The sequence below is a fragment of the Protopterus annectens genome, chromosome 8.part0 (genome assembly GCF_019279795.1).
Source record: "Protopterus annectens isolate FY-2018-M chromosome 8.part0, PAN1.0, whole genome shotgun sequence".
In the NCBI taxonomy this organism is placed as follows: Eukaryota; Metazoa; Chordata; order Ceratodontiformes; family Protopteridae; genus Protopterus; species Protopterus annectens.
This window is the reverse complement of record NC_056741.1, coordinates 601,576,957-601,589,598: the sequence shown is the minus strand read 5'-3', so window position 1 is coordinate 601,589,598 and position 12,642 is coordinate 601,576,957. Positions and strand designations below refer to the sequence as shown.

General features: G+C 44.2%; 1 protein-coding gene across 1 annotated transcript in view; it reads left to right on the top strand.

Moving 5' to 3' along the window:
* Window positions 1–12,642, top strand: part of FAM120C (family with sequence similarity 120C) — a gene marked incomplete at its 5' end in the record, with an annotated part of 1,286,378 nt that overhangs the window by 975,823 nt on the left and 297,913 nt on the right. The window contains one exon of the mRNA XM_044079289.1: window positions 8,396–8,597. Within this exon, the coding sequence (XP_043935224.1) occupies window positions 8,396–8,597 (202 nt within the window). The remainder of the gene's footprint in view (window positions 1–8,395; window positions 8,598–12,642) is intronic.

The window sequence follows — 12,642 nt, the reverse complement described above, 5'->3', positions numbered from 1 at the left end:
TCTGCAGGGCATGCTGACCCATGCCTAGATCTCTTACTAATCCTACCACCCCTCTCCTCAGCTTTGGGAATCCTCCCACAGGTGATGGCTGCAACAGTGAAACACAAAGAACATAGTACAGTTGTTTACACTTACCATAAATGTAGATGTTCGAGTGTATTTACTGTTGCAGTCCTGGTTTCCCTCCCTCCTTCCCCCTGGTATCTTCTTTCCTTAGGGAGACATAAGCTTCTAACGGTGGCTTTTAGCCAGCAGGACCACTTTACCATATTTACTTGGGCTTCTGACTGGTTAAGGCAAGAAAAACTGATGTAATGGCGTCGTCTGCCTTGCTTTATAGCACTGATGACCTGATATCAGTCAGCAAGCAACAGCAGCTGACACAGAAAAACATTGACTCCGGTATTCGAGACGGCCGAGGGCTACCACAGCATTGATAACTCACAGGTGATGACTGCAACAGTGAATGCTCTCGAGCATTTACATTTATGGTAAGTGTACACAACTGTACTTTTCCCTGGAGAGCCACAATGTCCTCCTGCAATCTGGTCAACTTTTTCTTAATGACAGTTATCTTCGTGAGCATCACTGACGTTCTGTAGATAAAGCTTGGAGTCATCATCATTACATTCTATGTGCCTACCCTAAAGGCTAGTTTATTTTGTTGCGTTTTTGTTTTTCCAGTTACATAGTTAATGATCTAACTGTTGGGGGTTCCCTAAGCCTCACATACCCAGTGGAGCAAGTAGACCGTGGGGAGGCATCACCTGTTTGGCTGGGGGCTGCCCAGTGAGATCAAAGGATCTCTCCAGCCATTGGAAGCAGCCCCTGTCACCTCACTCTACACCATTTGAATGCATTGGCTTATTACTGGTACCTGCTACTTCCTGTGTTGTGTCACCACTCACAGAATGAACCTGGAGTATCCTGTCCAGGGTGCAGGCCTGGGCAAGTGAATTTGAGGAAACAGCTGATGCCCAGCATCAAATTCACGCCCTCCACACCACTGATGTAATCCAAGGGGAAAGGAAAGGCCATTGCAGCTTGGCATCAGTGTCATCGCAGGAGCTGCTAGAGTGAAGTCGTGTACAAGGTCAAACTGCCTTGGGGACTTCATCTCTCGATTTTTCCTTGGGGTTTACTCTCAAAGCCTTTACCTTGACTAGGTATTGCTGCAAGGCAGCAGGGGTTTTAAATCAGAGTTTGCCTTCTCATAGGTGGGTTGTTTTCCCAGGCTGACGAGCCTCACCTGTACAAAGAAACTAGTTTTAATGTGCCAGTCATCCACCTTCTCCCCTTCTCCTGTCAGTACAAATGGTTTTGCTGAACTTAGAAACTAAGCCACACATGAACACCAGGAGCTTGACTTGGGTTGTCAGAGGCTGTTGGAGACGCATGCCATGGGAGCATTTAATACATAGTGGAAGCTTATCCCCACTACCACCACCAGCTATGACAAACTTTGGATCCATATGCACAGTAATGGATACAATTCTGACTAGTATAGGAAAATGTTACCACTATGGGCTATCTTTATTGACGTAAGCAGGGATTTTGAAAATGTCATCCTTCAAAATTCTGTAACAAAATACAGTTGTTTTAACCTCAACAGCAGTGCCATTTCATTGTTCTCCAAACTACCTCGATAACAGAACCTTTAGAGTCCAATCAGGCAACAGTACTTTCCCAGAAGACTCCTTCTCTTCTGGCATTCCTCATCATTCTCTCCTTGGGACAATCCTTTTCTCCCTGTTTGTAGATGACATTAACACAGCAGCAACTTCCAACAATATCACCTCTTACACAGATAACATTGCACTGCTTAGAACAGGGCTCACCAATACCACACTCTAAAAAGCTTTACAAAAGGACTTGCCTAACAACCATCTAATCACTACTCCAAAACTGCAGTCATGGCTTTTGAAATGTGTTAGAAAAATCTCTCTTGCCACACCTTATCATACACACTCCCCAGAGCATTCCCCTAAACGTAGTCCCACAATATCAAATAGTCAGGGCCAGAGATGAGACTGAGGCAACCCAGTGTGATGTACTGCATTTGTTGTTTTTGCTCTACCCACAGACACACCCCATTCCACAGGACACAGGGCATGCAGCAACATAACCATGGTATCTTTGTGCATCTGTCTGCCTCTCTCTCATTTTTACTGCTTACAGATAAATTCATGTATCAAGATGCAATCTGAAGCTACCACCACCACTGAAGCTATGGCATTATTATCAGATACCAGGATAGCTTGACACAGTTTATCCTCATTACCTGGAGAGCTCAGGCAAAATTCTTTGGACATCCATTTTAAGATATAAGTAGTTTTTGATTGAAATCTCATGAACTCATTGATAACCACCAGTGGTGTAACAAAGCCATTCCCATGTTAAAATTTTGCACTCCATTGCAGGCCTTTTGGCAGTCACAGGGCTTTGATGGAAGCTAGCTTCAGTATCACAAGCAAAATTATATCAAATGCTAATTTATGCTTCCAACCCTTTGTTCACATGCAAGTTTGAGCAGTGTGCAACTTCTACCCTCAGCAGTTCGGACAGACGGTGTACATTTTGGGTTCAACAATCTTGTGTAAGGACAAGTAGCAACTGGAGTAGGAGATTCCCATGGGAACATGCACTTCAAAAGTCCCTCTTCAAGCTCTGAAGATAAGAGTATTCACTTGATGTTCATCGTGCATACAGCTGCAGTCATAACAGATGGATGTCCTTCAAGGATGCATCTGCAGTCCTAACAAATGGGTTGTCCTGGCCTCAGGCAGCCCTTCGGTCGGCCGGATTCCAAAGTCTGGGTCTGGCCTCGGCTGGTGTCGCACTTCACCCGACGTCATAGCTGCAGTTCTTCGGGTATAAAGGCATCAGCCGACGCCATTTTCCTCAGTGTTTCTTGCCCCAGATGCCCTCTAGGAAGGCTAAATTTGGATAAATGCAAATGTTTCCAAACAACAGAGAGCAAATAGAAATAAACATGTATGTACATATATACAAACAAATACACCATAATAGTGTGCAAGTGCCGGTCGGCCAGCTCCTGAAATTACGAAAATTTTGCAACCAAAGTCTTCTTGAAAGCTAAGTACCCGTTAGAAACTTTTCTTGCCTCAGACCGATGTCAGACAAAGTTAATAATTGTATTTCATGTGGGAAGCAAATACCGCATAAGGATTTTCATTCCCTCTGCATTTTTTGCTTAGGCCCAGACCACGACGTCTCGGTCTGTCGTTTTTGTGCTACATTCAACAAACGCACCATTAAGCATTGGTCGGAGTTCGCCCAGCACTATTTTGGCAAAAAATTTAACTATATTATGTCGTCGGATACTCCGACTCCAGTTTTGGCTAAAAAAACGCAAAGATAAGGACCGACACGAGGTCCGCGGCCTCTACCGACACCACGCCAAAGCCGACTACAGGTGGTCCGGTTCTCAGTGAGGCGCCTACGCAGCCCCTGTCTACCGACGACACTTCATTGGCGGTGTCTTCTGTGCCCAAGGTCGCAGGCTCCTCGGCCCACACCCCGACTACAGATACCGAAGCCACTCTTGGTGGTGAATCTCAAAATGTTTACAGGTCTGCCTCCTCTCAAGGTGTCTCCAGACCTTCCTCTTCTTTTTCCATCAAGGCTTTCACTAAGTCTAAAGCAGCCATGCATTCTAAGAGACAAGCTACACAGGGCCCTTCTCCAGGCCCCATGCCTAAAAAACAGATGCTTAAAATGGCTGAGGATTTAATTACTCTTATCAGGGGTTCGCAAACCCCCCCCCCGGACAAAAGGCCCAGAGTGGAGGAAGAATCCCCTTCCTCTGACCAGGCCGCCATTATTTCAGAGCACTCTGATGAACAGGAACATTCTTACTCCCCTTTTGAAGATTCTGATGCAGAGGAGTCCATTCCCTCTGTCTCCCCCCCAGAGGATTACTCATTTGGGGAAACCTTGCATACCTTAAGGGAACACTTCCACTGGGAAGGCCAAGAGTACTCATATTCCAAGAAAAGGCTTAGGGATTTTCTCTTGCTACCTCAGCACAGGCCTCTGGCTATACCTCCTGTCTTAGACATACTAGATGATGTGTACTCGGAGGCCTGCCTTAACCCGGATTCCTTACCTCCAGCCCCAGTCAAGCCTGACAGGTACTGCCGGGTTCCTGACTCGCACCAATTTTTATACAAAAGCCATGCGGCAGACCCAGAAACGACCTCACAGGGCCCCAAGGGAATTAAGGCCTCCACTGCTAAAAATCCATTACCTTCCGAGAGAGATTCCAGATCCTTAAAAAGGTGGGGGAAAAAGGTATACACCTCGGCCACCTTAACCATGAGGGCATTAAACTGCCAGTTCCATATGCTTAAAGTACCAACAGTTTCTGTTATCACAGTTGAGAAGTAAAATGTCACAACCTGAACAGCCAGACTTTAAGGAGTTGCAGGATTTGATGCATAGTGCAGAACAAGTGGGTAAACATACCTTGCAATGTGGTTTTGATGCTCTAGAGGCCTCATGTAGAGCTGCTGTTACAGGATCAGTCATACGTAGACATGCCTGGCTCAAGGGGCAAACCTTACCAGATCATGCCAAAGCTAAATTACTAGATGTTCCTCTACAAAAGGATGTATTATTTGGTGTTAAAGCTGAGGAGGTATTAAAGAAAATGGAGGAAAAGGCTAAATCAATGCAAACAGTGAAAGATTTTCTACAGGTACAACCTCCATGATTCAGTAGAAATTGGCTTTCCAAAAATTGGTCCTTTCCAGCCACGGACAGACCCCAAAGAGGTAGATACAGGTGCCCGAGGGGCAGAGGGCAATCTCAAGGATTGTTTAGAGGCAGACAATGGCAAGCTCCTACACAAAGAGGTGGTGAGGATAGTTCGCAGCCATTCAGAAAGCAAGCCTAATGGCTTTTCCCTTTGCATGCCAAGCAAGGCTCAAATGGCAGCACCCTTAGGCAGAAAACTGGCATTATTTTCAAAAAATTGGCATATTGTCACAAAAGACAAATGGATCCTGGACATTATAAACAGAGGCTACAGATTCCATTTTCACACACTTCCAAAAATGAGAGGCATGCCAAACCTGCCACACAATCAAAGGGCAGAGGCACAAAGACAAATTTCAGATCTCATGGACATGAAAGCTATTCAAGAGGTACCTACTCACGAACAAGGTCAAGGTTTTTATTCCAGACTATTCCTGGTACCAAGGAAGGGAAAAGATTGGAGACCTATTTTGGACCTATCCATCCTAAACACATTTTTACTGCACCAAAATTCAAGATGCTCACATTACAGCAGCTTCTTCCCATGCTGGGCAAGGAGTCTTGGCTGGTAACATTGGATCTCAAGGAGGCATACCTGCATGTCCCAATCAGACAAAATTGCAGAAGATACCTCAGATTTCTTGCAGGTTCAACCCATTATCAATTCTCTGCATTGCCCTTTGGCTTATCTACTGCCCAGAGTATTCACGAAATGCCTGGCATCAGTAATTGCCTACTGCAGACTTCAAGGAATACAAATATACCCATATTTGGATGACTGCCTGATCCAAGCGGACAGCAAGCACATACTTCTGAAACATCTGGCTTTTGTAATAATGTTGTTGAATTCTCTGGGATACACAGTCAACAAAAAGAAATCAAGGCTAATACCCTCTCAGAAAATAATTTTCCTGGGTGCCAACTTGGACACAAACACCCAGATGGCCTACCTCACGCCAGATAAGCAGGGGCAACTAACTCAATACTTCAGAACACTAGCAAATTTCACCAGGCTGACTGCAAGGAAAATCTGTTGTGGGCTCAAGCATGCCAAACAAACACAGGTCTCCCATTCTGCAAGCCTCAAGCAAATCAAGTCATCACAAAAGATGCCTCGGACTACGCCTGGGGGGCGCACATGACAGATCGGTGCATTCAGGGCAAATGATCCCAAAAAGAAAAGCACCTTCACATCAATCAAAAGGAAATGCTAGCAGTAATAAATGCTATTATAGCTTTCAAAGACCTTCTGCATCCAGGTCAACTATTGATAAGGACAGACAACACCACAGTAATGTGGTACATAAACAAACAGGGAGGAACCCATTCATACCCCCTATACAGGCTGACCATGTCACTTTGGAGCATGGCTCTGGAATTACAAATCGAACTTCAAGCACAGTACTTGCCAGGCAAGGAAAACACGCTGGCAGACGACCCAAGCAGAAATATGACAGATCCACACGAATGGAAGTTGCATCCCCAAGTTTTTACAGAGATAATTCAAGCATGGGGAAGGCCAGACATAGATCTCTTTGCCTCCCACAAAAATCACCAATTGACAAAATTCTGCTCAAGGACTTTTCATCCAAAGGCCTGGAGAGTGGATGCTCTCTTTCAGTTGGACAACAATGACAGTTTATGCCTTTCCACCTCTTCCTCTGCTGCCCAAAGTTCTATTAAAAACCAGAGCAGACAGACCAAAGATGATTCTCATTGCTCCAGACTGGCCAAGACAGCACTGGTACCCACTCCTGAGGAGCCTGACGATTCCCTCCATGGACCCTACCTCTAATGCCTCTTCTTCTGACTCAGCACAGCTTCAAAACTCTTCACAGTCAGCTGAAAACACTCAATCTGGCCGCATGGAAGATTCCTTAACATCACAACAGACCCTACTCTCCAAGGAGGTGCAGGATGTCATTTTGGAGGCCAGAAGGCCGCCTACTAGAAAAGCTTACTCCGCAAAATGGAAACGGTTTTGTGCCTGGAATGAGAAAAAGGGCCAGAATCCTGAAAACTAAATTTACCTCAGATATTACAGTATCTAGCTGAGCTGCTAAGCAGTGGACTTTCATTCTCCTCCATCAAAATCCATGCCTCAGCCATTTCTGCAGAATACAACACTGATCCACCTTTATTCTCTCACCCCCTCTTAAGACAGTTCCTCAGAGGGGCTAAGAATATAAAACCCCCAAGGAAACAACCAATACTTGCTTGGGACCTCAATTTCATTCTAGAAAAGCTGACCTTGCCTCCTTTTGAGCCAGCTGCCTCAACAGATTTGCAATATTTGTCCTGGAAAACAGCTTTCCTTCTGGCTATCACCTCAGCTCGTAGGGTATTGGAACTACAAGCCCTCATGGCTGTGCAGCCTTTTATCATCTTCCATCAGGACAGAGTTTCCTTACGAACCAACCCGTCCTTTATGCCAAAGGTGGTATCCAGGGTAGCTTTGAATCAGGCTATACACTTTTTACCCTAATCCTCAAAACAAAGGGGAGAGACTACTACATTCCTTGGACATCCATAGACAGCTGCATTATTATTTGGACAGAACAAAGCCTTTCAGAAAATCAGAACAGCTCTTTGTGTCCTATGCTATAGGAGCTCAAGGGAAGCCAATTTCCAAACAGACAATTTCAAAATGGATAGCCCACTGCATACGCTTTTGTTACTCTTTTCATGGTAAAACTGTACCTGCAGGCATCAGATCTCACTCCACAAGGGCCACAGCTACCTCTGCAGCTTTTTTCAGAGGAGTTCCTACCAAAGATATTTTGGAAGCAGCCACTTGGAGTTCTGTGCATACCTTCTCCAAGCACTACCACCTACCATTATACTCCAAAACTAGAGCAGGCTTTGCCACTGCAGTCTTGCAGGGCGTCCTGGCTCCTCCTAGTTCCACCTAGTGCCTACCACCCCTTTCTTAGCTTTGGGATTCTACCCGTCTGTTATGACTGCAGCTGTATGCACGATGAACATAGTACAGTTTTGTACCTACCATAAATGTAGATGTTCGAATGCTAATACAGCTGCAGTCCAGGTTTCCCTCCCTCCTTCCCCTCTTGGGACAGGCCTTTTGTCTAACACCTCCTCATACAACCTGATTGGGGTATTCATTTATGGTGTATTTGCTTGCAACTACTTTATTTTGATTATATGGCATTGCTTTATTACACAAATGTATGTATTGCCTTCCTTCTGGGGGCACCTGACATCTGGGGCAAGAAAAACTGAAGAAAATGGTGTCAGCTGGTTCTTTTATACCCCTGTCGCACTGACGTCAGGGAAGAAGCGACGACAACCGACGCCGGACCTAGACTTTGGAATTCGGCCGATCGAGGACCCACCTGACGGCAGGAGAACCCATCTGTTATGACTACAGCTGTATTATCACTCGAACATCTACATTTATGGTAGGAACAAAACTGTACTTTAGTTTTAAGGTGCCGTTTCTTGGAATTTTGCTTTCTCTTTTTGTATAAGTTGATAATATGATGTGATGTTTCTGCCTGATCTGACACTGCTCTGAAAGTAAGGGATTAATGTACAGTGACTGAAAATGTATTTTCCTTTTATTTCAACATTCTCTGTTTTCTTGACTTACTTTTAGGCTGAACAAGTGGCGAAGGTGGAGAAAATGAGGCAAAGTATTCTAGAAGGGATAAACTTGAATCGACAGCTCCCTCCTCCCCCAATTCCTCCACCCCCTTTTATGCCACCCATGATGCCACCATTCTACCCAATGCCTCTGTACCCTCGGCCCATTAGTTCTGCACCTACTCCCCCTCATGGTAGGGGAAGAGGCTTCACTGGTAAGAAACCGATATTATTTAGTTTCTTTTGCTTTTTTCTGCATGCAGAAGTTTGTGTGCTTAGACTACATCCTGGATGTTTTTCTCACATTTTGAATGAAGTACTGATGTTGCCCTTGGGTGAGGTGGTTTGCTGTGATTCTGCAAACTTACATTTCAGTGTTATTAACTCTCACCCAAATAGTGGGTGACCCCGAATCAGTCACTTCTTTTTGATTTTATATGTATTCTGGAAATGGGATGCACCTTGTAAATTCGCTGAAATTACTAAATCATGAGGAATACTTGACTGATCAATGTATGTTTCTGTGTATAGAGCGGTGTGTGTCTGTCTTTGTGTGTTATATTTGCAAAGGTGTGTATACAGATGCATTTAAGTTGACTTGCAACTTGTTCTGGTAATCAGCTTTTTGTTTAAACATTTTGTATTATTTAATTTGCATTATTTCAGTTTGCTAAAGGCATGTGACTTGGCTATGATTGTTTTATAGCGCATTAGTGCTCTAAAAACACATGTAGATATATGAGCATGTGCAGTTGTTGCCAGTTCTACAGGGAGATGCTTTAAAACCTTTAAACCCATATAAAGATCAAGCACATGTTTTTTGCTTGGGAACTGGGAGCTAAAGTGGCCTGTCCATATTTTTATGGGTAATCCCCAGTGTCAAATGTAAGAATTTCACAGAAAAGTGCCATATTAACTGCCATACGGTAGTTCAGGTTATCAAAAGAGCAAGTAAGTGTCTGAGCTGCTTTCTTTTGACTTTATCTGGTAATTATGAAAGATGGAACTGTTAAAACATAAACAAGTGTTTGTAAGGTGATGAGAATACTGTATGATTATTTTCTATTTGCAGTTGTATTTTTGAATTGGAGAATGAAAATGTGGAACTGCCTTGAGATGTGCTTGGGTCCTGACGTTCTTCGTGTTTCACTGTTGTAGTCATCACATTTGGGTTATCTGCTTGCAGTATAGCCCTCAGTCGGCCTGATTATCAAAGTCTTGGGTCCTGCGTCAGTTGCTGTGTCATCTTCCATGACGTCAGGTAGTCAGGGGATATAAAGCATGCAGCCGACGCCATTACATCAGTCTTTCTTCCCGTGCGGTGCCCGAAGCAGAAGCAGTTCGCAAGTGCCGGTCGGCCGACTCCTGAAATTTTCGCTGAAGTTTCAGAACTGAAGTCTTCAACTAAAGCGAAGTACCCCGTTGGGGAAACTTTTTCTTGCTCTAAACCGATGTCAGTAAAAGTCAATAATTGTATTTCTTGTGGAAAGCAAATACCTCAAAAAGATTTTCATTCGTACTGTATTCCTTGCCTAGGCCTTGATCACGATGTACTGTTTTGTGCCTTATTTAAACAATGAATTATTCATCGTCGGTATGTTTACGCTTCTAAATATTTTGGTACTCTGTTCAATTACACAGATATGGCTTTGGTAAGCCACCCGGCTACCAACATTCCGAAAAAACGCAAAGATAAAAACAGAGAGAGACTGCCTAGGTCCAAAGCTGCCGACGATGCTTCTCCTAAGCTAGTCTCCAGTTCACCAGTAGTCAGTGAGGCGCTTGCAGCCCCTGATACCCGCTACTTCAGATTCGCAGGCCTCTACTGAGACCCATTTGGAGTCCGGTATGCCACGAGATGCTTCAACTGTGGAACCTGCGGATGTCTCTACCTTGGATGTGTCTGGAGTCGCTGTGCAGGCACCAGCTTCTGAGGGTGTATTCAGGCCTACTGACTTGCATATTAAACCGACGCCATCTTCTTCTTCAAGGCCTAAAACTTGATCCATGCCTAGAAAACCGATGCCCAGACCGCATGGTCAGGCCTCTGTGCCTAAAAAACAAATGATAAGAATGTAATAATAAAAGCTGCCAGCACCCCATGAGGTAAATCCTCCGTAGCACAAAAATATATAACCATAAAAAGAAAAATAACTGCGGAGCGAAACACAGCTAGAGGCTGAAATGTCCAATCACAAGCTGAATGTCCAAATAAATCCAAGGTGATAAAAATCCACAATTTATTGCAAAAACATAAACTGATAAGAATGGCTGAAGACCTTATTACTTTGATCGGGGGACGCCAACCTTCCCCCTCTAAGAGACCTAGGACTGAATTTGCTTATGATTCTTCTGATCATGTTTCTGACATTTCTGTTTTCTCTGATGACCAGGATTTACCGTTATCTACCTGTGAGGATTCTGATGCAGAGGAGACTATTCCCTCTGCTTCCCCTCCAGAGGATTTCTCTTTTGGTGAAACCTTGCATACTCTTAGGGAGCATTTTCACTGGGAAAGCCAGGATTACTCTGATTCTAAAAAGAGGCTTAGGGATTTCTTACTCCTGCCCCAACACAGGCCTTTAGCTATCCCCCCCTGTACTGGACATTGTTGATGATGATGCCTTTTTCTGGAATCTAGCTTGGCCCCCTGCCTCCTTACCTCCTGCTCCTAGAAAACCAGATAGATATTACAGGGTTCTTGACTCTCACAAGTTCCTCTTTAAAAATCCTACTGCGGATCCTGAGACCATTTCACAGGGAGCCAAGGGCATTAAGGCTACTACTGCCAAAAATCCTACCCCCTCTGATAGAGATTCCAGGGCGCTGGATAGATGGGGTAAAAAGGTATACACTTCTGCAACTTTGGCCATTAGGGCCTTAAACTGCCAGTTTCATATGTTGAAGTATCAGCAGCATGTTATTGGATTGCTTACACAGAAAATGATGTTGATTCCTGACTGTGCTGAAAATAAAGATTTACAGGATTTAATGCATTCTGCTGAACAAGTTGGAAAACATACTTTGCAATGTGGTTTTGATTCACTAGAGGCATCTTGCAGGGCTGCTGTCACTGGGTCTGTACTTAGATGGCATGCTTGGCTTAAGGAGCAATCTTTTCCAGATCATGTTAAAGCTAAATTGCTGGATACTTCCTTAAACCAGGACCGCCTGTTTGGCAACAGAGCAGAAGAAATACTTAAAAAGATGGAGGAAAAAGCTAAATCTATGCAAACTGTTAGATTTCCTGCAAGTACAGCCTCCAAGATTTAGTAGGCATTGGCCCTCTAAGAATTTGACCTTTCCTGCCTCTTCCAGGCCTTCTCAGTCCAAACTGTCTCAATGACTTTATTTTAAAACTTCCAAGCCCTTTTCAACTGACTGCTCCTTTAGGGGGGAAAGATTGCTCTGCAGGTAAAAAACTGGGAACTCATTACCCCGGACAAATGGGTTTTAAATATAGTTTCTCAAGGATACAGATTCCACTTCCAAACTTTACCAACACCAAACGGTTGGCCAGATCTACCCCCAAATCAGTGTGCAGAGGCTCAAAAGCAAGTTCTCTCTCTCCCTTAAGTATAAGGGCTATTCAAACTGTCCCAGAAGAGGAAAGGGGACAAGGTTTCTACTCAAGACATTTCCTGGTGCCCAGAAAAGAAAATTCCTAGCATTGTATCCTGGACCTCTCTATCCTAAACACTTTTTTGGTGATCCGAAAATTCAAGATGCTAACTCTTCACCAGTTGCTTCCTATGCTAGGCAAGGATGCCTGGTTGTCAACACTGGATTTAAAGGAAGCCTGCCTGAACATCCCAATCAGGGAATCATGCAGAAGATACCTACGCTTCAAAGCAGGCTTCATGCACTATCAGTTCTCTGCACTGCCCTTTACCTTATCTACTGCACCCAGGGTATTCACAAAGTGCCTAGCTCCAGTCATTGCATTTTGCAGGCAAAGAAATATTCAAATATACCCATACCTGGACCGATTGTCTAATTCAGGCAGAAAGCCAAGACATACTATTGAATCATTTGGCGTTTGTACAAAAAGTGCTAACTTCTCTGAGGTACACCATAAACGAAAATAAATCACATCTTATACCCTGCCAACAAATTGTATTCCTGGGATCAAGCTTGAACACAACTTCCCATATGGCTTTCCTCACGCCAGAGAAACAAGTTCATTTGACAGCCTACTTCAAACTAATAGCCACAAAGACCCTGCTATCTGCAAGACAAATACTGCAAGCCTTGGGGTTC